This window comes from Sminthopsis crassicaudata, chromosome 6 (genome assembly GCF_048593235.1).
Source record: "Sminthopsis crassicaudata isolate SCR6 chromosome 6, ASM4859323v1, whole genome shotgun sequence".
NCBI classification, from domain to species: Eukaryota; Metazoa; Chordata; class Mammalia; order Dasyuromorphia; family Dasyuridae; genus Sminthopsis; species Sminthopsis crassicaudata.
Window position 1 is genome coordinate 239,283,657 of NC_133622.1, and position 27,974 is coordinate 239,311,630.

Below are 27,974 nucleotides of genomic sequence, written 5' to 3' on the forward strand. Positions count from 1 at the left end.
CTCCATTGACATGAATTGTATGACTACTGGCTAAACTAATTCTGATGAATTTTAGAGTAATATTTAATGAATTCTCTGAGTTCTAGTCAGTTACTCATTTCTCTGGTATTGATACCTACATTTTCTACAATTATCTGAAGAAAAGTCATTGAAATTCTTAGGTAAATGAAAAAAGAATACATGAAATGAGAAATAAGACTGCAGTTAAATCATTACAATTTACTCCATGATGTAACATCAAACTCAGAAATTTTCATTAATATTCCTTGTCAATTTATTATAAAAATCAATCCATCTACAAGATTTGAAGCATGGTTCTTTTTATTTCATTCTTTCTATTTCCACTATTTTATAGATGAGAAAGGTCCAAAAAATTTAAGATATGAGTTAGTTGAGTGAGCTGGTGGTTTTTTGAAGTCTGCCACAAATAGCTGTTTTGATGAATGAGATTATTAAATTTTGGAAGGGAACAATAATCACTTTATCCTGCAACAATGCAATGGGCTAATAGAATTTTTATAAAGTTGAGGTTTTTTTTTTTTTGACAAAATGATTAGTATAGTTCTTGGAAAATCATGAAATGGCTGAATAATTTTCATATATGAAGGTAATGAAATACTCTTGTTCTACAAAAAATGATGAATAAACTAATTTTAGAAAGGCCTGGAAAGATCGACGCAAACTGGTGTTTAGCAAAACAAGCAGAACCCGTACACAGTAACTTCAAGGTTACACAATGATCAAAAATGAAATATTTGATTCTTCTTGGTAGTTTAACTTTGGATAGAAAATACCGACTGCATCCAGAAAGAGAATTATAAAGAATTAATGTAAATCAACACATGCTGTGTTGATTTTTTTTGTCTGTTTTTTTTTTTTTTTTACTCTCTCATGATTTTTCACTTTTGTTCTAATTTTCCTCTTCCAATGTGATTTACAAATATATTTGTATTAAAAAAACTAGAAAATAAAATCATTTATAAATAACTAAAAGAAACAAATTCATAACAAAATTATCATATATGTATCTACATATATATGAATGTGTGTGAATAAAATCATTGTATAAATACCTCTGTTTATGAGTTTTTTTCTCATTGCAGGTAATACATTTCTTCATATGTTGTTTATAGATAGTTTGGGTTTTTAAATAGACAAAGTAACTTACTTGCTTATAATTTAACTTATAGCTTATGTCATATTTAAGAAAATCTTACTGTTACTATATAAAATATTATCTTCTGCTTATTCCATTCTTCATAATTTCATGTAACTTTCTCCATATTTCTTCTAAAGTCATTGAACTCATTATTTTTATACCACAGTTGTATATACCATTACAATCATATACCACAACTTGTTAAGCCATTCCTTTTAAGTATATACTAAATCAAATATACATGTGTGTATGTAATACCTGTAAAAATATATTAATATTTTCATATAAACAATATTTTTTGCTTTTTTGTCACTGCCTTCATTCTTGAGATATCTGCCATTAGATTACACATACACACACACTTACACAAGGATATGTATATATGCATTTATGAATGCATACACATATATTTATGTAAAATCACATTGTATATATTGTCTCCAAATAGTTCTTACTATAGATATAAATAGCATCTTTAATCCATATTAACTATGAAGGTTTTTTTTTATTTTTTATTTTTAAAGCTTTTTATTCTCAAACGATATGCATGGATAATTTGACAACATTGATTCTTGCATAGTCTTGCATCAGATTTTCTCCTCCTTCCTCCCACCCCCTCCTTTAGATGGTAAGTGATCCGATATATATATTAAACACATTAAATATATGTTACATCCCATATGTGTAAATACATTTATACAATTCTCTTGTTGAACAAGAAAAATCAGATCAGAATACAAGGGATAATATTATATAAAAATATATAATAAAAATTATTTTAAAAATTTTGTTACAAAAGATGTCTTGCTGGGGAGGGAAGAATAAAGGCATATATTCAGAAATGAAGGTGATATGAAAATAAAAGATAGCAATAAAAATTTCAAATAAAAAAGTGAATCTGCTCCTGGCTTAATCAGAATAAAAATAGATCAACTTTTTTTGTTTCTACTTGTGTAACTTTGGATAAATCATTTAAGCCTTCTGGATTCAAGTTTTTCTCATCTGTAAAATGATGATATTGGACTAGATGATATTTGACGATTATTTTTAAAATTTCTAAATTCTGGATACTGTTATTCTGCATACTCTCATAAAAATGAAACTTTTTGTTATTGGAATTTTATTGGAATTTTTTTGGAATTGGAATGTTATTGGAATGTTTTTTGGAATTGGAATTTTTTTGGAATTGGAATGTTATTGGAATTTTCATTGCACTAGTTTTCAAAGAGGCCATACATCTGTTGCTTATAGAATGTAGGCTAATGCATGAATGGATAAATAAATTGTTTCTGACTGAAAAAAAAAATCAGATCAAAAAATTTTTTTAAAAAAAGAAAGTAAATGAGTAAGAAAACAAAATGTAAGCAAACAACAAGAGTGAGAATATTGTGCTGTGATTCACACTCAGTTCCCACAGTCCTCTCTCTGGCTCTCTTCACAAGATCACTGGAACTGTCATCAATCATCTCATTGCTGGAAAGAGTCTCATCTGTAAGAACTGATCATCATATAATATTGATGTTATCATGTATACTGATCTCCTGTTTCTGCTCATTTTACTTAGCATCAGTTCCTTTAAGTGTCTCCAGGCCTTTCTAAAATCATCCTCCTGATCATGTTTTATAGAACAATAATACTCCATAACATTCGTATATCATAACTTATTCAGCCATTCTCCAACTGATGGGTTTCCAATTTCTTGCTGCTACACAAAGGCCTGCCACAAACATTTTTGCGCATGTGAATCTCTTTCCTTTCTTTAAGATCTCTTTGGGATATAGGTTTAATAGAAACACTGCTGGGTCAAAGAATATGCACAGTTTGATAACTTTTTGAGCATACTTCCAAATTGTTCTCCAGAATGGCTGGATCTGTTCATAGTTCCAATAACAATGTATCAGTGCCCAACTTTTCCCACATCCCCATTCATCATTATCTTTTCCTGTCTTGTTAGCCAATCTGAGAGGCATATAGTGGTATCTCAGTGTTATTTTAATTTCTATTTCTCTGATCAATATTGATTTTGATCACCTTCTTACATGATTAAAATGATTTTAATTTTTTCATGTAAAATTTTTCTATTCATATCTTTTGGCCATTTATCAGTTAAAGAATGGCTTGAATTCTTATAAATTTGAGTCAATTCTCTATATATTTCAGAAATGAGGCCTTTATCATAACCCTTAAATGTAAAAATGATTTCCCAATTTATTTCTTCTCTTCTGATCTTATCTGCATTAGTTTTGTTTGTTCAAAAACATTTTAATTTAATGTAATCAAAATGATCTATCTGGTCTACAATTATGATTTCCAATTCTTATTTGGATAGAAATTCCTTCCTTCTCCACAGATCTGAGAGGTAAACTATCCTATATTCTTCAAATTTGCTTATAATGTCACTCTTTCTTCTAAATCATGAAGATCTTATCTTGTTATATATTATTAGGCATAGGTCAAGCTCTAATTTATTCCACACTAGTTTCTAATTTTTGCTTTCCTTCAAAATGAAGGAAGCAACTACTCCTTTCTCAGTCAGTGGATAAAACTGTGATTGTCTATTATTTTCTAAAATTGCTATAGTAATGAATTTATTCTGAGCTTGATCGATAAGAAGGAGACAGGGAGTGATCTCCTCATGAAATTACTGTCACAAGATACTCGTGTTTACTATCTGTAGAGAGTCACAGTCAGTGGGGAAGTTCTAGGTAAAGTATAAGGTGGAGAGGGGGCGGAGCCAAGATGGCGGAGAAGAAACACACGACTCAGTGAACGTCCTCACTCCCTCACAACCAATTAGATAAATTAAGTCTCAAAATTAGCTCAGGACTGATAGATACCACAAGGACTGGAAGCACGACTTACCAGCTGAAGAGAATCTGGAGTTTCAACAGGAAAGGTCAGTTCTCAGGGGAGGAATAAGAAAGACCAGCACAGACGGTGGGGTAGGGGCACACTGCGCCCATTGCGCTGGGAAGGGCTCTGGGATCAGAGAAGCCACTGAGGTAAAGGAATCTGGCACAGGCTGTTAGCTCTTCTCTGCTAATTATTTAGCAGTTCAGAAGAAAAAGCCAAAATATTTTAAAACTCAGATTAAATTTTCCCCGGACCCTGGGGGTGACTCGGCACCAGGGGGTGTGGCCTCAGCTACCTCCTGAGAATAGTTAAGAGACTGACAAGTGGGTGGATACGGCCCAAGGCAACACACACTGCCTAGCTTAGCTGGAGGGAGTGGAACTCAGCTCCAGGAAGTCCCAGAGAAGCGGAACCTTTGAACTACGGACCGCGGTTTCTGGCAGACACTTCCAGTTTGAGCACAGGGGCTTCTCACGTCACCTGCTGCAGACATCCACGCCCCACCCGGACACATAGGCTGAGCTTCTTGCTGTCTTCACTATTCTACGCCCTCAAAGCACAGCAGTGCTAATCACCTCTGAGGCACTTCCAGGGAGGGGGTGGGGAACTCTCTCCCAGAGCTCTCTCTTAGCGCGGGCGCAGGGGCCGCTGCATCCATCCGGTCTGGGAGGAAGCTGGTAAAGAAGTAAATAATTTCCTACCCCAGGGACAGACCCCAAAACATTTTTTAAGTATGAGCAAAAAAGCTAGAAAAACTATAGATTCCTTCTATACAGAGAAAGAGCGGGTATCCAACCCCGAGGAAGTTAACAGCAAAGATTCAGAAGATAACAACCTAAAGGGGAATGATTCCTGCCCCCCATCACATAACTCTCTCCTAGAAGAAGCTCTTAAGAAATTGAGGGAGATCGAAGAAAAATGGGGCAAGGAAAGGGAAGTTATGATAGAGAATAACAACGTCCTGAAATTGGAGTTGGAAAAAATAAAGAATTCACAGGAGATGCAGGGAAACAAAATTAGTGAATTAGAAAAGGTTAAAAAAACACAGGAAAGTAGGATTTCTGAATTGGAAAAGATAAAAAAGTCTCAAGAAAATAGAATTTCTGAATTGGAAAAAGAAAATAATTCTCAAAAAAAAAAATTAGGGAAATGGAAAAAAATTCAATAGAGCAAAACAATTCATTTAAAAACGAAATTGGGCATTTACAAAAAGAACTAAAAACTGTGAAAGAAGAAAATAACTCCTTAAAAGTCAGGATGGAACAAATAGAAATGAATGATTCACAGAGAACCCAAGAATCAGTCAAACAAAACAAAAAAAATGAGAAGCTGGAGAACAACGTCAAATACTTACTGGGAAAATCTATAGACCTGGAAAATAGATCTAGGAGAGATAATCTACGGAGCCTAGATTCTATTTTACAGGAAATTACCAAAGAGAACTGTCCAGAGATAATAGAAACAGAAGGGAAAGTAGATGTGGAAAGAATTCATCGAACTCCTTCTGAAATAGACCCTAAAAAAAGAACACCACGGAATATTCTGGCTAAGCTGCAGAATTACCACACAAAGGAGAAAATCCTGCAAGCAGCTAGAAAAAAACAATTTAAATACCAAGGTGCCACAATAAGGGTCACCCAAGATCTGGCTGCCTCCACATTAAAAGATAGAAGGGCCTGGAACCTGATATTCCGTAAGGCAAAAGATCAAGGACTGCAACCAAGAATGAACTACCCAGCTAAGTTTAGCATCTTTTTCCACGGAAGAAGATGGTCATTCAATGAAACAGAGGAATTCTATATGTTTCTAAGAAAAAAACCAGACTTAAACAAAAAATTTGATCTACATCCACAAGACTGAAGAGAAACAGAAAAAGGTACACAGAACCCTTGAGAACTGTAACTCTGTTGTGGGTATATAAAAAATACTCAAGGATAATTTGATTTTACTGATATAAAAGAAAAAAAGGGGGGTGTAGTAAAGGGAAGGAGGTCGGTTCAGAAAAAGGGGAAGAAGTGATAAAAAGAGGGAAACTACATCCCAGGAAGAGACATAGAAAATACACCATATCTGAGGGAACTTAGTGAGGGGGAGAATCATTGTGTGAATCTTACTCTCATCAGAAGAGGCTCAAAGAGTAAATAATTAACATATTTGTTTTTCAGAGAATTTTCTCTCACCTTATTAAAAGGGGGGAGAGGAAAAGGGAAAAGGAAAAGGGGAATAAGTGAAGGGACTTGGAGGGAGGGGGGAGGGATCCTAAAAAAAAAAAAAAAAAAAAAGAGGGAGGGTTGTGCGTCACAAGGGGGGTCTGTAAATTAAATATCGGGGAGGGGGATCAGGGGGGTCAAGGGAAAAAAGCATAATCTGGGGATAATACGATGGCAGGAAATACAGAATTAGTAATTTTAACTGTAAATGTAAATGGGATGAACGATCCCATCAAACGGAGACGGATAGTAGATTGGATCAAAAAGCAGAACCCTACAATATGTTGCCTACAGGAAACACACTTAAAGCAGGGAGATACATACAGAGTAAAGGTAAAAGGTTGGAACAGAGCCTATTATGCTTCAGGTAAAGCCAAAAAAGCAGGGGTAGCTATCCTTATCTCAGATCAAGCAAAAGCAGAAGTAGATCTCGTTAAAAAGATAAGGAAGGAAACTATATCCTGCTGAAAGGTAGCATAAATAATGAAGCCATATCAATACTAAACATATATGCACCAAGTGGTATAGCATCTAACTTTCTAAAGGAAAAGTTAAGATAACTGCAAGAAGAAATAGACAGTAAAACTATAATAGTGGGAGATCTCAACCTTGCACTCTCAGATTTAGACAAATCAAACCACAAAACAAACAAGAAAGAAATTAAAAAAGTAAATAGAACATTAGAAAAACTAGGTATGATAGACCTTTGGAGAAAACTGAATGGCAATAGGAAGGAATATACTTTCTTCTCAGCAGTTCATGGATCCTATACAAAAATTGACCATATACTAGGACATAAAGATCTCAAAATTAAATGTAGGAAGGCAGAAATAATAAATGCCTTCTTCTCAGATCACAATGCAATAAAAGCTACATTCAGTAAAAAGTTAGGGGTAAATAGACCAAAAAGTAATTAGAAACTGAATAATCTCATCTTAAAGAATGACTGGGTGAAAGAGCAAATTATAGAAACAATTAACAATTTCACCCAAGATAATGATAATGATGAGACATCATATCAAAATCTTTGGGATGCAGCTAAAGCGGTAATAAGGGGAAATTTTATATCTTTAGAGGCTTATTTGAAGAAAATTGAGAAAGAGAAGATTAACGAATTGGGCTTACAACTTAAAAGGCTAGAAAAAGACCAAATTATAAACCCCCAACCAAAAATTAAACTCGAAATACAAAAATTAAAAGGAGAAATCAATAAAATTGAAAGTAAAAAAACTATTGAATTAATAAATAAAACCAAGAGTTGGTTTTATGAAAAAGCCAATAAAATAGATAAACCTTTGGTAAATTTGATCAAAAAAAAGAAAGAGGAAAATCAAATTGATAGTCTTACAAATGAAAAGGGGGATCTTTCCACCAATGAAGAGGAAATTAGAGAAATAATAAGGAGTTACTTTGCCCAACTTTATGCCAATAAATTTGATAACTTAAGTGAAATGGATGACTTCCTCCAAAAATATAGGCTCCCTAGATTAACAGAGGAGGAGATAAATTGCTTAAATAGTCCCATTTCAGAAAAAGAAATAGAACAAGCTATTAATCAACTCCCCAGGAAAAAATCCCCAGGGCCAGATAGATTCACATGTGAATTCTACCAAACATTTAAAGAACAATTAGCCCCAATGTTATATAAATTATTTGAAAAAATAGGGGATGAAGGAGTCCTACCAAATTCCTTTTATGACACAGACATGGTACTGATACCTAAACCTGGTAGATCGAAAACTGAGAAAGAAAATTATAGACCAATCTCCTTAATGAATATTGATGCTAAAATCTTAAATAAGATATTAGCAAAAAGACTTCAGAAAATCATCTCCAAGATAATACACTATGATCAAGTAGGATTTATTCCAGGAATGCAGGGCTGGTTTAATATTAGGAAAACTATTAATATAATTGACCATATTAATAATCAAATTAATAAGAACCATATGATCATCTCAATAGATGCAGAAAAAGCATTTGACAAAATCCAACATCCATTCCTACTAAAAACTCTTGAGAGTATAGGAATAAATGGATTATTCCTTAGAATAATCAGGAGTATATATTTAAGACCGTCAGTAAGCATAATATGCAATAGAAATAAACTGCAACCTTTCCCAGTAAGATCAGAAGTGAAACAAGGTTGCCCACTATCACCATTACTATTCAATATAGTACTAGAAACGCTAGCCTCGGCAATAAGAGCTGAGAAAGAGATTCAAGGAATTAGAGTAGGAAATGAGGAAATTAAACTATCACTTTTTGCAGATGACATGATGGTATACTTAGAGAACCCCAAAGACTCTGCTAAAAAGCTACTAGAAATAATTCAAAATTTCAGCAAAGTGGCAGGATACAAAATAAATCCACATAAATCCTCGGCATTTTTATATATCACTAACAAAATGCAACAGCAAGAGATACAAAGAGAAATTCCATTCCAAACAAATGTTGATAGTATAAAATATTTGGGAATCCATCTACCAAAGAAAAGTCAGGAATTATATGAGAAAAATTACAAAACACTTGCCACAAAAATAAAATCAGATTTAAATAATTGGAAAGACATTCAGTGCTCTTGGATAGGCCGAGCGAATATAATAAAGATGACAATACTCCCCAAACTAATCTATTTATTTAGTGCTATACCAATCAGACTCCCAAGAAACTATTTTAATGACCTAGAAAAAATAACAACAAAATTCATATGGAAGAATAAAAGGTCAAGAATTGCAAGGGAACTAATGAAAAAAAACTCAGAGGAAGGTGGTCTAAGTGTACCTGATCTAAAGCTATATTATATAGCAGCAGTCACCAAAACCATTTGGTATTGGCTAAGAAATAGACCGGTAGATCAGTGGAACAGATTAGATACAAAGGACAAAAAAGGGTACATCTATAGCAATCTAATCTTTGACAAACCCAAAGATTCCAACATTAGGGATAAAAATTCATTATTCGGAAAAAACTGTTGGGAAAACTGGAAATTAGTATGGCAGAAATTAGATATGGATCCACACTTAACACCATATACCAAGATAAGATCAAAATGGGTCCATGATTTAGGCATAAAGAGGGAGATAATAAATAGATTAGAGGAGCAGAGGATAATCTACCTCTCAGACTTGTGGAGGAGGAAGGAATTTATGACCAGAGGAGAACTAGAGATCATTATTGATCACAAAATAGAAGATTTTGATTACATCAAACTGAAAAGTTTCTGTACAAATAATACTAATGCAAACAAGATTAGAAGGGAAGTAACAAATTGGGAAAATATTTTTAAAAACAAAGGTTCTGACAAAGGTCTCATTTCCAAAATATATAGAGAACTGACCATAATTTATAAGAAACCAAACCATTCTCCAATTGATAAATGGTCAAAGGATATGAACAGACAATTCTCAGAGGAAGAAATTGAAACTATATCCACTCACATGAAAGAGTGTTCCAAATCACTACTGATCAGAGAAATGCAAATTAAGACCACTCTGAGATACCACTACACACCTGTCAGATTGGCTAAGATGACAGGAACAAATAATGACAAATGTTGGAGGGGATGTGGGGAAATTGGGACACTAATACATTGCTGGTGGAGTTGCGAAAGAATCCAGCCATTCTGGAGAGCAATCTGGAATTATGCCCAAAAAGTTATCAAACTGTGCATACCCTTTGACCCAGCAGCGCTACTACTGGGCTTATATCCCAAAGAAATACTAAAGAGCGGAAAGAGACATATATGTGCCAAAATGTTTGTGGCAGCTCTTTTGTTGTAGCTAGAAACTGGAAGATGAATGGATGTCCATCAGTTGGAGAATGGTTGGGTAAATTGTGGTATATGAAAGTTATGGAATATTATTGCTCAGTAAGAAATGACCAGCAGGAGGAATACAGAGAGGGTTGGAGAGACTTAAATCAACTGATGCTGAGTGAAATGAGCAGAACCAGAAGATCACTGTATACTTCAACAACAATACTGTATGAGGATGTACTCTGATGGAAGTGGAAATCTTCAACATAAAGAAGATCCAACTCACTTCCAGTTGATCAATGATGGACAGAGGTAGATACACCCAGAGAAGAAACACTGGGAGGGGAATGTAAATTTTTAGCACTAATATCTGTCTGCCCAGGTTGCATGTACCTTCGGATTCTAATGTTTATTGTGCAACAAGAAAATGATATTCACACACATGTATTGTACTTAGACTATATTGTAACACATGTAAAATGTATGGTATTGTCTGTCGTCGGGGGGAGGGAATAAGGGAGGGGGGGTAATTTGGAAAAATGAATACAAGGGATAATATTATAAAATATATATATATATAATAAAAAAAATTAAAAAAAAAAAAAAGTATAAGGTGGAACCTACTAACAATGTCTGGCTCAGCTCCCCATCTCCCGTAAGGGCTCTGGGCCTTCCTGAGAAGTCAAGGAGCAGCAACAACCTGTGTTGAGATTGAAGCAGAGTGATAGCAGGTGGAAGAGTGATACCAGGTGGCCACTACATAGCAAGTTCTTTATATGATCCCATGTGCTCAGAATTGTTTTTGTTACATTATTAAAAAAAGAGAAAGCCCTTGAAATAAATGGACTCCACTTTCCCACCTTCCTCCAGAGTCCCAGCTCATCACTTCTCCACTAGGAAGGTATATTTTAATCACCCCAGTGTGGGGGCTCTCAAAAGCAATGGTATGTTTTGTCACCCCCAACTTGGGGGCCCTAGAAAGCAGGACTCAGTATTTTAATCACCCAAACTTGGGGCTCTAAAAAAAGATGATGCAATACCTATTGTTCTAAGAATTGAAACATCCAGGAGATTCAATGTTCTGGTGAGTAGAAGTGTCTTGTTATTTCCTCACTTTCACGTTTCCCTCTGGTTTAGTGATTGGAAACTAGAATATTCCTTTCAATAGTTCCTTAAAAGATAAAGTCAAAAAAGTGGGAAAGGGTGGAATTATCTCAGATCACCTTCATCATTATCATCATCATTCACTTTTTAGTTATGTAGGGAATTTGATATTAAGTGGTATCAATCAGAGTTATCAGAGTAAGTTTGTTGTATTCCTCCCAAAATATTTTAGTACATATGGGAAGATAACACAGATATAGACAAAGATCAATATTAATTTCATGCAGCTAATGTTAAATGATCATTGGCAGCTACAATGAAGTCTGCAGAAACTGAGATGGCTAAAGAATGGCTGTGGGTGGGGAAGGCAGGATTTCCAGAAAAAGTTTAATTTGAGCAAACTATGAATGAAATTCTATACTTACTTAGTAGCGAACAAGAGAAAACTACCCTTTTAGGGTAATGTATGTACAAAAGCATGAAAGAAATACGTATTATCTTCAGAGATTATTGAGGAGAGCAAGTTACTAGCAACTGTGTCTTCATGAAGGAAAATTGTTGGGAGATAAACCAGAATATATATGTGGCAAAAGTAAAAAGAAACATGCATGTTGGAATTGAAAAAGAATGATAGAGAAGGATCCCAATATAGAATATAAAATAGTTGATTAGGAATAAGGAGAATCTGTCTTTATACTCTACTTGTGAAACATTCTAGCTGAAAATGGGAAAAGCAAACTATCATCTGAAGCTAAGCATTGCAAGATTGTCTCAAGTTTATCAATGGTGATAGTTTACATACCTGTAGTTCCTTATAACTATAGAATCAAAGATTCTATGAATCAGATTCTATCAATTCTAGCTATCAAATATAATTCAAAGAGTTATCTCACTCTGACTCTAAATTATTATTATTGAAATTATAACATTAAAATGTTAATTATTTTTATGAAACAGGTAAATTAATACTTTCCCTCCTTTCCCCTCATTGCCTTCAACCAAGAGATGTCTATCATTAGATGCATGTATTATAAATTTATGTCTGTGTATTTGCATATTTGCACAAATGTATACATACCAATATATGTATAAACAAATATTTATATAAATCATTTTAGAAATATTCTATTTACCAGTTCTTACTCTGGGTAAGGACAGCACCATCCTATACATGACCTTTGTAGTTAGAGTATTTTAATAGTCAGCATAATTTAGTTGTTCAAAGTTGTTCTTACAAAAATATTGCTATAATTACATATGATGTTCTCTTGCCTTTTCTCATTTTCATTTTATCATTTCATTCACATCTACACATGGCAGAACTACAAATTTCTCAACCTCAATTATTACTCCAGAATCAACAAAGTCCATTGGGAAGACAAAAGACAAAATAAATGGCAATGGTCTGGTATGCACCTTGGCTCAATGATAAGAATAATTTTAAAGCAATCAACATATTTTAATAACAGTGAAATAAATAAATTTAGAAAGCATCCAATCAAAAATCCATTTAATAAAATAAAATATCCATTGATTTTAAGGAAGCTAAAGAAGAATTAACTTTTTTTTTCATAAAGGGAAGAGATTTGATAATATCTAATTTCAAGTTTTTTAGAAATCACTTAACAGAGTACTATCTTATTATAAGAGACAAATTAAAAGAAGGACAGTATCCCTCTATTGAAGTGAAGGAATTCTTCTATACTCTTGCATACTCTTGTACAAACTATATGTCTTCAGATCTGAGTTTCCTATTATGGGAAGAATAAGTTGGAAAGAGTACAGAGAAGTGTGAAAAGACCTCTGATACATGCTTAAGGAGAATTGGTGAAAGAATTTGTTATTGGCATACTATAGAAAACATTCAAGGTTACTGATTATTGTCTTTATCGATTTGAAGGGCTAACAAGTGAAACAAGCCAACAATCATCAAGGAGCAATTATTATTTATCTATAATGCAGCATTTTATTGTTTAGGTATTAGGTAAAAAAATAAATATTCTGTATCTTCAAAAATGTCACCATCTCTTTTATGTTTTTATTGTTACTTTTTATTTACAAGATCTATGCATGGGTAATTTTTTAGCATTGACAGTTGCAAAACCTTTTGTTCCAACTTTTCCCCTCCTTCCCCCCATCCATTCCCCCAGATGACAGGTGGACCAATACATGGTAAATATGCTAAAGTATAAGTTAAATACAATATGTGTATACATGTCCAGACAGTTGTTTTGCTGTACAAAAAGAATTGGATTTTGAAATAGTGTACAATTAGCCTGTGAAGGTAATCAAAAACGCAGGTGGACAAAAATAGAGGGATTGGGAATTCTTTGTAGTGTTTCACAGTCATCTTCAAGAGTTCTTTCGCTTGGCGTAGTTGGTTCAGTTCATCACTGCTCTATTCACCATCTCTTTTAGAAATGTTGGAGACAACATAAATAATTGTATATCATAAACACTAGATTGGTGAAAGATGAATAATAAGTTCTTCCCTCATATTTACCCATTTTCTCATTAGATGTCTTTTTGTGGGACTTATTCACAATTTTCTCTGTGAATATGCAGGTACTCTCTCTCTGCCTCCTGTTCAGATAGACACTTTAGTGAAATGATACTTTTCATCCTTGTTGATTTTAATGTGTTGAGCATCTTCAAACCTATTTTCACTAACTTTGTTTTAATTTTTGTCACCATCACAAAAATGAATTCACATGTAGATGGATGGAGAACAGCAGAGTGCTGACTCTGCTTCCGACTAACTATGGAACAATCTTGCCAATGTGTCCAGACTCATCTCTCATTTGGTTCCTTCTGTTGCAGTCCCCTTTCAAAAGCTATAAACAAATAGCTATTGCAAAGCAAACTTTTTTTTTAACTTATCTCCCCTTAGAAAATGACACTTAAGAGATGGAGGTTTTAGAGGTACTCCTTATGGAATTTAAAGAGTTATAATGTGCAAAAAACTAGTTATTTTTATTATTGGCACAAATAATATGGGCCAATAGTCAGAAGCTCTAAAGACAATTATGGGTACATGAAGAAACACTTTCTCCTAATATATTTTGGTTCTCCTTTTTATGAGGCCTTAAACAAAGGTTAGACAATGACCTGCCAATGGTCATGTAAAGAGGATCCTTATTCCCTAATGCAGATTGGCTAGATAACTTCTCAAAATCCTTCCTCCTCTAAATTTAGAATAGAATCTATCTTTTGCTCTGTTTCTTTCTCTCTCTCTCTTTCTCTCTCTTTTCTCATTTTTCCTCTTCCTATTATGTTATTTTTTCTCAAAATGAAAATATCATTTATAATAATACTTATTTTAAAATTAATCCATGTTGCTTCCAAAAATGTTAATAATACATTTCCTCAATTCTCAATTCAGGATTTCATTTGCTGCATTGCCTAGGTAACTCATGTTATTTCATTTTTTCCTTCACAGAATCTATTTTGAATTCTTTTGAAGAGGAGCCATGATTACTACTGAAAAGAATCAGAGTATTTCAGTGGTATTCATCCTTTTAGGATTCTCAGATTATCCCAATCTATAAATCTGCCTTTTTGCTGTCACTGTGGTAGGAAACTTGGGCATGATTGTGATCATCAGAAATAATCCCAAACTCCACATGCCCATGTACTTTTTTCTCAGTCACTTGTCCTTTGTGGATTTTTGTTACTCCACTGGAGTCACACCCAAACTCTTACAAAACCTGGTTGTGGAAGACAGAACTATCTTCTTCAAAAATTACAACACACAATTCTTTTTTATTGCTGCTTTTGTAGTTGCAGAGACATTCCTACTAGCAGTGATGGCTTATGACCATTTCCTGGCCATTTATAAGCCTCTGCTTTACACTGTTTCCATGTCACAGAAACTTTCTGCCCTTCTGGTGGCTGCAGCTTATTCATGGGGAATAAGTTCTTCCCTTCTATTTACCTACTCTCTCATTGTCTTGTCATTTTGTGAGACTAAAATTATTAATAATTTTCTCTGCGAGTATTCTGTCATCCTATCAGCCTCCTGCTCTGATAAACATTTTAGTGAAATAATACTTTTTATTGTTGCTAATTTTAATGCATTTGGCACTCTCATCATTATCCTTACTTCTGACAGTTGCATTTTTGTCACCATTCTAATAATGCATTCAGCAAGCGGGAGACGTAAAGCTTTCTCCACCTGTGCCTCCCACCTCACAGCTGTTACCATCTTTTATGGGACCATCCTCTTCCTCTACTGTGTTCCTAATCCCAAAAGCTCATGGCTCATAGTTAGAGTGACTTCAGTTTTTTATACTGTGGTAATCCCTATGCTCAATCCACTAATTTATAGTCTGAGAAACAAAGATATAAAAGAAACCCTATACATATTTCCACATTTATCATGATGCAAAAGAAAAATCAGATCAAAAAGAAAAAAATGAGAAAAAAGCAAACAAACAAAAACAAAAAGTGAAAATACTATGTTATTATCCACATTAAGTCCTCATAGACCTCTTTCTGGCATTAGAAGTCTATTGGATTCATCCTGAATCACTTCATTATTGAAAAGAGTTATATCGATATGAATTGATCATCACATAATCTTATCAGTTCTGTGTACAGAATCTATATTCTCTTGGTTCTACACATCAATTCATATAACTCTCTCCATGCTTTTCTGAAATCATCCTGCTGATTTTTTCTTATAAAATAATAATATTCTGAAACTTATATATAAACCATAACTTATCCAGCCATTCCCCAAGTGATGGACATCCTCTCAATTTCTAGTTCCTTGTCACCTCAAAAAGGGCTGCTATGAACATGTTTGCACATGTGGGTCCTTTTCCTTTTTTTATGATTTCTTTGGGACATAGCTTCAATAGAAACACTGCTGGATTAAAGAGTATACATTTTTCTAGCTCTTTGGACATAGCTTCAAATTAATCTCCAGAATGATTGGATCAGTTCACAATCACTGACAATATATTAGTGTTCCACTTTTCCCACATCTCCTCCAATATTTATCATTATCTTTTTCTGTCACCTTAGCCAGTCTGAGGTAGCGGTTCCTCAGAGTTATCTTAATTTGAATTTTTTAAATCAATAATGATTTAGAGCATTTTTTCATATGAGTAGAAATGGCTTTAATTTCTTCATCTCAAAATTGTCTATTCATATTCTTAGACCATTTACTAATTGAAGAATGTTCAAGCACTTATTTTGCAATACATTATAACTTCCTGATTTATCCTCTTTTATTTCTTAAGATCTCACCAATTTAGCCTATGTTTTTAAAAAAATCACTTGAATGAATGAAAAAAGAAATAAATGAATGAAGTGTCTACTTTCTGTAAGATACTGTTCTATGGAATGGGAATAAAACAAGAGAGTAAAAAAATCTTTTAAGATAATTGTGGAAGTCATTCTATATCTTAAGCCTAGATTGTTATCCTATTTGGTACTTATGTTTACTATCTTCTTATACTGGACAGTCACCATCAAACTCCATTATGGGACAATTAATAAGTTGGATGTTTACACATAATATTTTGAATTATAGTTTCCTTCTTTTGCTTCTTTTTGGGGACATCTTCACTAATGACAGTAAAATGAGAGTTTAGTTGATTCCAAATACTATGGAAAATAATGGAAATGGAATGGAAAATAAACCTCTGATATTAACTATCCCCTCTGATTTCAAGGAAATGCTATTCTCTAAAGGCAGAATTTCCACTTATTATTTATTTGGACTGTAGCCAAACAAAGTCATTAGTTCCTGGCATCTCTTTCATATTGTGTGTTGAGATATATGTAAAGCTAGCAGCATCCATGCAGAATCAGGTGATTTGCACAATAGGAAGATGTGTTTCTCACTCTGAGTTTTGCTGCATCAATAGACTTTGTCTTATAGCAGTCAGTTCAAAAAGGAATTTAATTTTCCATTTTCATAGATTATCCGAAAGCCCATTACTGTTTTAGTTCTGATTCTGATAAAATTTGAGGAAAGATAGTATTTTCTACTAATGGACACTGTTTGCTACTATTTACAAGTTCAACATTCATGGACTTAGGAATCAACCATCTCTAGAAATTATTGTAGATATACCTCAAAAATCCCTTCTATTTTCTGCTCCCAAGACTGATAATACAAAATTTCTGCAAATCTGTTGATTTGAAAACAACTGCCAGGTAAAGAAGGTGGGTACTGTTCTTACATCATCATTTTCACTATCATCATTACACATGGATAGCTATTGTTCTGAGAGTTCTCTGCTAAGCCCCAAGGATGCTAGGAAGCATTAGTCTCTCAATTCAATACCACACACACACACACACACACACACACACAACCTATCAATTCAGATGTTGGAGACCAAAAACTAAATGTGCATTAAATCTTGTAGATAACTTGGGTAATTAATTTTAATAAAAGTGTAGTCATTAAGGCTAGATACTGAGAAAACATTTCTTAAAGGTCAAAAAGGAACAAATTCTGAAAGAAATAGAATAAGAAAATGGAGGGACTTTCAGGTAGGGTCAATTGTACAAGTAAAATCAGGAAGAATCAGGGTTTTATGATCAGTATACTTTGACTGAAAAAAGCGTCATTATTAATTAGAACATTATAGAAATCAGGCTGTGCAATTGGGTATTTCCCACTTAAAAACAAGACTTGAATTTTCTACCAATGGACTTGACGATTTTCTTTAGCTTTCTAGATGCTCTGTACCAAGAATGATCCAGATGATAACAAAGACTTTTCTTCCATCAAGTATAAGATGAAGGTACCAGGAGTCAACTTTCTATTCAGAATCTTCTGCTGTTCCAAATTAGCATTTTCCCCAATCTCTACTCATTTTTATTTATATTTATCTCTGCTCTATTATTATAGAGACAAGGAATGAGCCGAATTCCTTGTTTGTCCTCATGAAATGAAAATAAGTCTTAAATCTATTACTGTAAATGTCACATTTGAAAAGCAAAAATAAAACTAGCAGGCAAAATGGGTTTTTGCAGGTAGTTAACATTTCACCTTCTACATTTCTGACAATACCCTGTCTAACACTACAGACAGAGGAAGGTTTTTGAATATTAAGGTTTTTCCTATAAGATTAGAAATCACAATTTTAGAGAAATAAGAATGGTAACTAATGGTTGGGAAGATTTTAAATAGATTACCCTAAATGATAGCGGACATAATTTCTGGATTGTGTTTTACTTTTAAAAAATTATTCAACTATTTGTATTTTTAGATTAGATAATTAACAAGCATAGTTTTATTAGGTAAGAGCATGTTGTGTTCTCCATTCTCTATAGCTTTGGATTTTGTATTTGGACATTGCTTCGATTAGCTTCATTTCATATTGATGACGTTGTATTTTCTGGTATTATTCTCAGAACCATGACAATCCTATTACTCACCCCTAATTCTACTCCCTCTTCAGATGCAAACATAATATCTCCTCTAAATTCTAATTTTCTTATTTGGTGTCCTCTAAATTATGAGTACATCTTATTACATCCTTTTCTCATCTATCCTTTATGAATTTTTCACAAAACCAAATTTGATTTGGGTTTTTAGTGAATACTAATTTCAAAAGTGAATTGGTATTAATTAATTTACAAATTAATTTAATTTATAAATATATAATGTCATTGGTATGAATAGATTTCTTTGTGAATTCAACCTTTCCTAATCAGACTGAAATCTGACCTGCCACTTGGGGTATCAGTGAGTTGTTGAGACTACTGAGAAGTTAAGTATTTTTGCCAGAAGATCAGGTTAATTTTATGGTAGAATCAAAGGTTAGTATTAGTCAGAGAATATAAGAACCTTTCTGAGTTCGATATTGATGTTTAATCAACTAGGGAAACTTGCCATTCATATCAGACACATATAATTTTTTAAATGTCCTCTGTCTTCATTTCTTGAGATATACCACTTGTCTATGCCTCTCTCATTGTACTATTCTTCTTTTCAGGATATATCTTAAAATTCCTTTCACCTTTAGCCATGCTGATCTCTGGTAGAAATCACAGTGCTGCTCCAGTTATTCTCATTCTCTTGGGATTCTCTGACTCTCCAGAATTTCAGATTCTTCTCTTTCTGATATTTTTGACCATCTATGTGATCACTGTGATAGGAAATGTTGGTATGATTGCAATCATTATTATGAATCCCAAATTGCACACTCCAATGTATTTTTTCCTAAAACATCTGTCCTTTGTGGATTTCTGTTACTCTACTGCAGTTGTACCAAAGCTGCTGGAAAATTTAATGGCCGAAGATAGGACAGTGTCTTTCTCTGCTTGTATCACACAATTCTTCTTTTTTGTTACCTGTGCTTTGACTGACAACTTCATGTTGGCAGTGATGGCATATGACCGCTTTGTGGCCATTTGTAAACCCCTTTTGTACCTGGTCATCATGTCCCAGAAACGTTGTGTCCTGTTGATGGCTGCAGCATACATCTGGGGCACACTCTTCACTCTGACCTTCACCTACTCTCTCCTTACATTATCTTTTTGTGGGACTAACATAATTGACAATTTTGTTTGTGAATATTCTGGCATACTCTATGCCTCTTGCTCTGACAAACATTTCAGTGAGCTGATTCTTTTTATAGTAACTAATATTAATATGCTGAGCACACTCATGGCCATAATTTCTTCTTATATTTTTATTTTTGTAACTGTCATGAAGATGCATTCAGTTAGGGCAAGGCACAAGGCTTTCTCTACTTGTGCTTCTCACTTGACAGCTGTTGGACTCTTTTATGGAACAGTCATTTTCCTCTACTGTATACCCAATACTAAAAACTCCTGGTTTACTGCTAAATTGGGAACTGTTTTCTATGCAGTGCTCATCCCCATGCTGAACCCTCTTATATACAGTCTGAGGAACAATGAAGTGAAGGAAGCACTCAAGAAGTTAGTGGTCAAAGTATGATTTCTCAATAAATTACCACCATCATCTTCAACATCACTATGACCACCATCACTATAACAGCATCTAAATTAACAGCAAAAACTAAGCAGTATCAACCTTTGTTGTTTAAAGAATTAGCTTGAACTGATTTTCACTAAATAAAAAATAAATATATTCACTCGTTCTTATACTCATCTGGTGTGTAGCTTTATTTGCTCCTTTATTTTCAAGAGTGCTCCACTGTTTTTTATCTACAAGAAATAAGAATGTGAGAACTTAAAAAAAAAGTAGCTGCCCAAATCCCCTTGACCTTGCATTGGTCTTCATCACATTACCTTAAATATTTTTCCCTTAATATAACAAGCAGAATGCAATCATTTTTTTTTTAAACCAGATGTTTTGTTTTATTCTGGTCTTCCCTAGTTGTTTTTAGATGTTCCTAATCTATCTCTAGGAGGTGAATTAACATGATGGACTTGGGAGAAATTGTGCTAAAAAATAAGATACTGACAGATGTGACTTGTTGATCCAAGAAGAGAGTGGGGATCATCAAACACTCAGAAATATTATCAGGTTGATGTAATTCAATGCAATGGTAAACTACCTTATAAAAATGCATTATTTTCTGAAAATAATAGGTATATCCCTCTCTTCTTAAATTTAAATTTAAATTCATAATCTCTGCATTTAGTACTTCTAGTTTTTTTAATGATCAATTGAAGCACCAACTTCTAAAGCTGAGATATTTTCTAATGGCATGTATTCATTACCCTCAAACAGATTGTATATAGGTTTGTGCTTGCAAACATGTCCATATTTATATAAACATATATAAATATATATTTAATCATTTACATGAATCTATACATATATTTAGAAATCTCATTGTTGTTGTAGTTAGTGATTAATAGAAGTGATTAATGTTTCTAATGATACCTGCAAGGCATTAAACAAGAACAAATGACCTTCATGGTGATCATTGTATTGTGGCAAGTGTGGCAATTAATAAGTGCAACAGTCATAGTTTCTGGGTAATTTAATCATATAATTAATAAGACTAGCAGATAATTAATAAAGGATGATTATTTGATTGTCTCTCAGGCTAAAGATCCCTCATGGTGGTGGAGTCACAGTTTATATTCCCTCAAAGAGGAAATGTTCCTAATTTCTATCATTTAATATAATGAGAGGAGGACTATTTTTGGGCATATGATTTAGATCTCTCAAATATTGGTCAAAGACATATCAGGATCCATATTGCCTGTCTTGATAATTAGTAGAGTCAATATTTTCCTCTAATATGTCTGAGCAAAAGCAATGAGCAGAAATACTCATTAATTTAAAATTTTGATTTCTTTTGCTTTCTCATTATATCCTAACAAATTAATTTCTAGGAAAGAGTTCCCATATAGGTTGATTTATGGTTAAGAAAATTAAAAAGGAAAAAAATCCTTGGTCTGAATTAATTCAATATCCACTCTGTAACTATCAGATAGAAATATTCCTTTCTCACAAAAGGTAGATTTCCCAAACATTAAGTGTTGGGGAAAATTTATCTTGAGTTTAAGAGTTGATTCACTTCCAAATCTCAATTTAATGCATATAACACCAATATATTCTGACTGAGAACAAAAACATATGATGATAGAATGCTACTTAGAATTCAATATTGCTTTTAAATGAATTTGAAATCTCTTAGTCCAAATATTTCTATCTATGTGAAAAATAAAGGTGTATATGTGTGAAACAATATCTATCTTATTTCAAGTTAAATGTTTGCATAATTGTTATGATAAGTTAAATTTGATCTTTACTTTTTTGAAGCCAACAAAGATTAAAATGACAATGTATAGTGTGAATTTGAATGTCCAATGCTTAAAAAAAAATCTTTCTTCTTCTTCTCTTTCTCCAAAAAATAACAAAACTCCTTTCCACCCATGTACAACATTTTAGAGTATGAGAACATTGCCTTTATTTCTGATTTATTGATCAAGGTGAAAAGTAAAGTGGATGAGTGCCATATGCAGCATTCTTCTCCCCCCTCTTTTTTCCAACATATTTTATTTTGGCATATTCCCCTTGAACTTGCATCATACTTATCTCTTTTACATTAGAATTATCTACATATTATGTAGTATTCCAGATTCTAATTTTTGGGGTAAAAATCCTTTTTTTTTTAAAGGAACCTCTTAAACTGTTCTTCTAGATTAAGGAGTTACTATTGTTCAATATTTTCAACTGTGTCTGATTCCCATTTGGATCCCATTTGGGCTTTTCTTCTTTAGACTATGTCAGATATAAAGAAAATGATTCAAACATTTTTAATGATTTGCCCTGGATCACACATTTGAATTAAAATCTTTTTACTCCATACCTCCACTCTATCCTCTGAGACATCTAGATCCTAATAAACAATAATAAATTATGGCAATGATAATAGAATATCAATGATATGGAAGAAAACATATATAATCAGTTTTTATATCTTTGCTCCAGACAATTACATGACAAATAGATATGGGTAATAGAAGGGCAATTTCATTTAAACAATGAATATTGACTGACATGGTAAATCTAGAGTAATAAGACAAAATGACAGCCATGCTATCAGCAGAAAAGATTTGGAAAACACACACACACACACAAACACACACACAAACACACACACACAAATGCACAGATTGAAATGATAAAGGTGGTTTATTTTTTTTTTTAGTATAGAAAGTACATGGAGCTTTTACCACTTTGTATAATATTCACAGAATAAAATATTTCCTCATCTTTTCACATTGCAAATTGCATCTGGAATTCAGGTCTTTGGACACATGCTTTAATACTGCACAGGGATGAGAAATTTCTTACAGACATCATACATTTTGGAATATATATTTAAGAAAAAAACTTAGGAAAGTTTCAAATTTGTTGTAAATTAACTCTTGTGGAGGTCCTCCTTGGTGAGTGATACTAAGAAAGGGGCATATTTGCATTTTAATTGTCTGATCGGAAATTTTCAATGCCTTTCCTGGCTATGTGATTTAATACAGAAATTTACTTTTGGTTTTAATACAATTACAAAACATTTGATCAGTTCCATCAATTCCAAGCTTGCCATGTGCAGATTTCAATTTTGTTACTACAAAAGGGTTTATAAATTATAAAATGTATTAAAACAAGAGTTACTCTTTTTACTACTATCTTTGAAAGTAAGCACATTAAATATAATTATCTGCTTCATTTTTCTATAACTAAAGTATCTAAATGTGTTTAACATATTCTTCTTAATTAATGGACATCTGTTTAGTTTGAACTTTTTTTATTTTTTTGTACTATTTACTATTTAAATTCTTATATTTTTATTTTAATGTGAGCATTGGGTTCAGGTAGATTCTTGCTTTAATGAGAAAGAGATTGGTACACTGATACATTGTTGGTGGAACAATTCTGGAGAGCAGTTTGGAATTATTTTCAAAAAGTTATCAAACTGTGTATACCCTTTGTTCCAACAGTGTTACTACTGGGCTTATATGCCAAAGAGATCTAAAAGGAGGGAAAGGGACCCACATGTGCAAAAATATTTGTGGCAGCCCTTTTTGTAATGGCAAGAAACTGGAAATTGAATGGATAACCATCAGATGGAGAAAGGCTGAATAAGTTATGGTATATGAATGTTATGGAATATTATTGTTCTCTAAGAAACGATCAGCAGGATGATTTCAGAGAGTCCTGGACTTCCATGAACTGATGCTGAGTGAAGTGAGCAGAACAAGATCATTATACACAGCAACAAGACTATATGATGATCAATTTTGATGTACATGGCTCTCCTCAAAAATGAGATGATTCAAATCAATTCCAATTGTTCAGTGCCATCTATTCCCAGAGAGAGGACAATGGGAATTGAGTGTGGACCACAGCATAGCATTCCCACTTTTTCTGTGATTGTTTATTTGCATTTTGTTTTGCAAAGGAAATGATGCAAAGGAAAAGAAAATTTTCTTCTTGATCCAATTTTTCTTGTACAGCAGCATAACTATATAAAATATATACATATATTGGATATAACATATATTTTAACATATGTAACATGTATCAGACTACTTACCATTGGGGGGAGAGGGTGAGGGGAAGGAGGAATAATTTGGAACAGAAGGTTTTGCAAGGGTCAATATTGAGAAATCATCTATGCATATGTTTTGTAAATAAAAAGCTTTAATTAAAAAATAAAAATAATATAATTGAATAAAAATAAAACATAAAAGTATAAGAAAAATGTTGCATGATACCTGGAAATCTATTCACTATGATTGTATTGTATATGTACATGATTATTTTTTGTATTCTCCATTATAATCTAAGATCTTTTGGGTCAATATTAAGTAAAGTGCTTGGATCATTCCAAATTCTTATAAAATGTTTATTAGCTTGTGGATTGATTAAAAATGTCTCCCACTTCCCAAACTTGATTATTAAATCGACTAGGTGGCTTGAAAGGGGCAGGAGATGTTTTCTAATCTTAACAGTAGTTAGCCACTAGGGTCATTAAAAAAAATAAACATCTAAAAATGAAATACCCAAATCATTTCATGTAGAGAACATGTCTAGTAGTGATAATAAAATTATCACCTCAGGAATGCAAGTGCCCAATGGTCATAGGAGCAGCATCTACTGAATATAGAGTTGAGATTCTAGAGTTTGCTGAGATTAGATCACCAATCTAGAGTTATTCTATGTATCTTCTGGCTAAATAGGAGATAGAATAAGGAAGAAACCCTTCATCCTGAAGACAACTTTTTACTCAACTTTAATTGCCCTAGGTAAGGTGAAGTCAAGAAATATTTATTAAGTTCTCTCAATAAGCATTTTTTTTTTAATTTTTATTTCTTTCCACTTTATTTTTTTTTGTTTATTTAATTTTTATTTTATTTTATAATTATAAATATTTTTGACAGTACATATGCATGGGTAATTTTTTACAACATTATCCCTTGCACTTGCTTCTATTCAGATTTTTTCCCTTCCTCCCCCAACCCCCTCCCCCAGATGGCAGGCAGTCTTATACATGTTAAATATATTACAGTCTATTCTAGATACAATATATGTGTGTAGAACCGAATTTCTTGTTGCACAGGAAGAATTGGATTCAGAAGGTAAAAATAACAGTTTACACTCATTTCCCAGTGTTCCTTTTCTAGATGTAGCTGATTCTGTCCATCATTAATCAATTGGAATTGGATTAGCTCTTCTCTATGTTGAAGATATCCACTTCCATCAGAATACATCCTCATACAGTATCATTGTTGAAGTGTATAATGATCTTCTGGTTCTGCTCGTTTCACTTAGCATCGGTTGATGTAAGTCTCTCCAAGCCTCTCTGTATTTCTCCTGTTGGTCATTTCTTACAGAACAATAATATTCCATAACGTTCATATACCATAATTTACCCAACCATTCTCCAATTGATGGACATCCATTCATCTTCCAGCTTCTAGCCACTATGAAAAGAGCTGCCACAAACATTTTGGGACATACAGGTCCCTTTCCCTTCTTTAGTATTTCCTTGGGATATAAGCATTTATTAATGTAATGTTGGCCAAGTTTTTTCCCTAAGTCCTCTGAGGGAAAGTCATTCAATTATGTAATAACTTCCATCTAATTCTTCACTTTAAAATATTAAGGAAAAAACTATGTTAATATTTGTGAAATAATTCTACCTGAAAATCAATTCAATTTTTAGGAGATTTCATTTTTGGCAAGTGAAACAACAGAGACATTCTTTTTTTCTTAAAATTACTTCTTTTGAGACCATATATATAAGGTCACTAGAGAGTCTATAGGGCCTAGGTCCCAAAGGATTTGGAGGCAAATAAAATTTCTTCATCAAAGTACACACACTCAGTAAAATGACCACACACTCAGTAAAATGATGTGTCTTTGAAATTGAGCTTTGTCATAAAATAGAGATAACCAGTCTGTATACAAATTGTAATTTTCTATTAATTTCTATTAATAAAGTATAGCAGTGGATTAATTTTGAGCATGATCAATAGAAAGGGTTTAGAGAGTGATCTAATTTAGTTCCTGTGTCACAAGACACTCTTTGTGTACTGTGAGCCTGGGAAATGAAATATGCAGGAGAATCAATGTATTTGGTGAGTATATGCCTATATTTGCTAATTTTTGACCATGCACTTTCCCTCGTCTATTGAATGAAAACTGGAATATTTATTTCAAAAGTTCCTTAAAGATAAAGCAGAAAGGAACTAAAAAAAAAGTGGGATTGGATGGGATTATCTCATCACTTTCATCATTATTATCATAGTGAGCACTTTTTTAGTTGTGTAGGCAACTTATTATTAAGCAGGTTCAGCCAGTATAATCAAAGTGATTTTGTGGTATCCTCCACAAAATCTTTTCAGTACATGTATTAAAATAATACAGATATGTATAAAGACCAATATTAATGCCATGTAGCTATCATTAAAGGTCCACTGGTAGTTACACTCAAGGTTGCAGAAAACAAGAGACTGAGGAATGTATGGGGAAGACAGGACTCTTAGGCAAAGCTTAACTTAAGCAAATTATATATGAAAGACTAGACATAAGTCAATAAGGATCAAGAGGGTTAATTTAATGGTAGATTAAGAATCTAGATACAATCCAGGTTTGCATTCTGCCTGTAAAAAATTCTAGCTGAGTGAAAATGGGGGGAAATGTTAATGTCTGTAAACCAAAATAATTATCTAAAACTAGCCATTTTAAGATGTCTAAGCTGTATCAGTGGAGACTGTTTTCATTTCTGAAGCTCCTTATAACATTGGAAGCAAAGATACAGACGGTAATCACACTCTTTGACTCTAAATTATTATGGAGATTTTCTCGATAAACTGAAAATTATTTTTAGAATTATTTTCTAAAGTGTTCAGAAAAAAAGCAATTGTAACAAAAACAAATCTGCAGTCAACTTAAAACTTTGACAATAAAAATAGTTTATTTGCCGTAAATTAATATGTTTGACAACTATAATGCTACCATAGTTGACAAGTATGAAATGTAAAATAAAACCTGAAAAGAGACCTGTGTGTAAAGTGGACAAGCATGACAGTCTTCAGTAGAGTAGCATAGAGCCTCAAGTAGTGGGATGGAAACTAAGAAGAAAAAGAAAATAACTTTCATGTTAGGCAGATCTTCTGAATAGTTAAGATGTAGCAAATACATTTCCTGACATTAATGGCTCAAAATTCCTTCTAGTAAAGTGGATACCTGCACACAAAGATAGATATTAATATTAAAACACACGAATGCCTTTTGTATCTTACAAAATTTTCCTATAGATTTGAGAGGAGAGAATGAGCAGAGAATGGTAAAGGAATGCTTTGAAAATTGAGAAATATGCTTGAAAGTTAAGCAAAAATTTAAATTTTCTACAATTAGAAAAGTTTAAAGGGGTCACTGAGGCAAGGAGTGTGGTGAGAACAAAGATGTGGAAGCAAAAATATATATTGTGTTGATGGTATAGAGAATGTATACTTTGAATGGGAACTACTGCTAGCCATACAAATATAATTGGGATGGTAAATCCTAGTACATGACTATAAAGTTAAGGAAAGACTTGAATGTCAGGATAAGAATTCGAGACTGGTTTTGAATAAAATCTGAAACAGAAGTATCTCCATTTTTAAAGATGAGAGAGAGGGTAGTGTAAGAGAGGTGGAACTGGAACCATATCAGGATCGCAGCTCTGCTGTTTGATGCCTATGTAATCCTGAACAAATATCCGATATGGACAAGATTGAAAAAGTAATAAAAAATCTAGAAAGATAAACAGGTTTGTGGAAAGATTTTTTTTAATTTACTTTTTGTTTCTTGTTGTGCTACTTACTGTTTTATTTTTGATTGTTAACTTTTTAATTATCCTGCAGATGGTTGAGTTTATCCATATGCAAACAATGTGCAATACACACATGCATCTTTGTGTATGTTTAT

The 27,974-nt window shown here is 33.0% G+C and overlaps 1 protein-coding gene and 1 pseudogene across 1 annotated transcript; both read left to right on the forward strand.

Annotated features, from left to right (window-relative positions):
• Window positions 1–14,553: 14,553 nt before the first annotated feature.
• LOC141547430 (olfactory receptor 5D13-like) lies at window positions 14,554–15,465 on the forward strand (annotated as a pseudogene).
• A 3,611-nt stretch (window positions 15,466–19,076) lies between these two features.
• LOC141547672 (olfactory receptor 5D18-like) lies at window positions 19,077–20,012 on the forward strand. Its single transcript, XM_074276138.1, has one exon. The coding sequence runs from the start codon at window positions 19,077–19,079 to the stop codon at window positions 20,010–20,012; it is 936 nt and encodes a 311-aa protein (XP_074132239.1).
• Window positions 20,013–27,974: the final 7,962 nt, after the last annotated feature.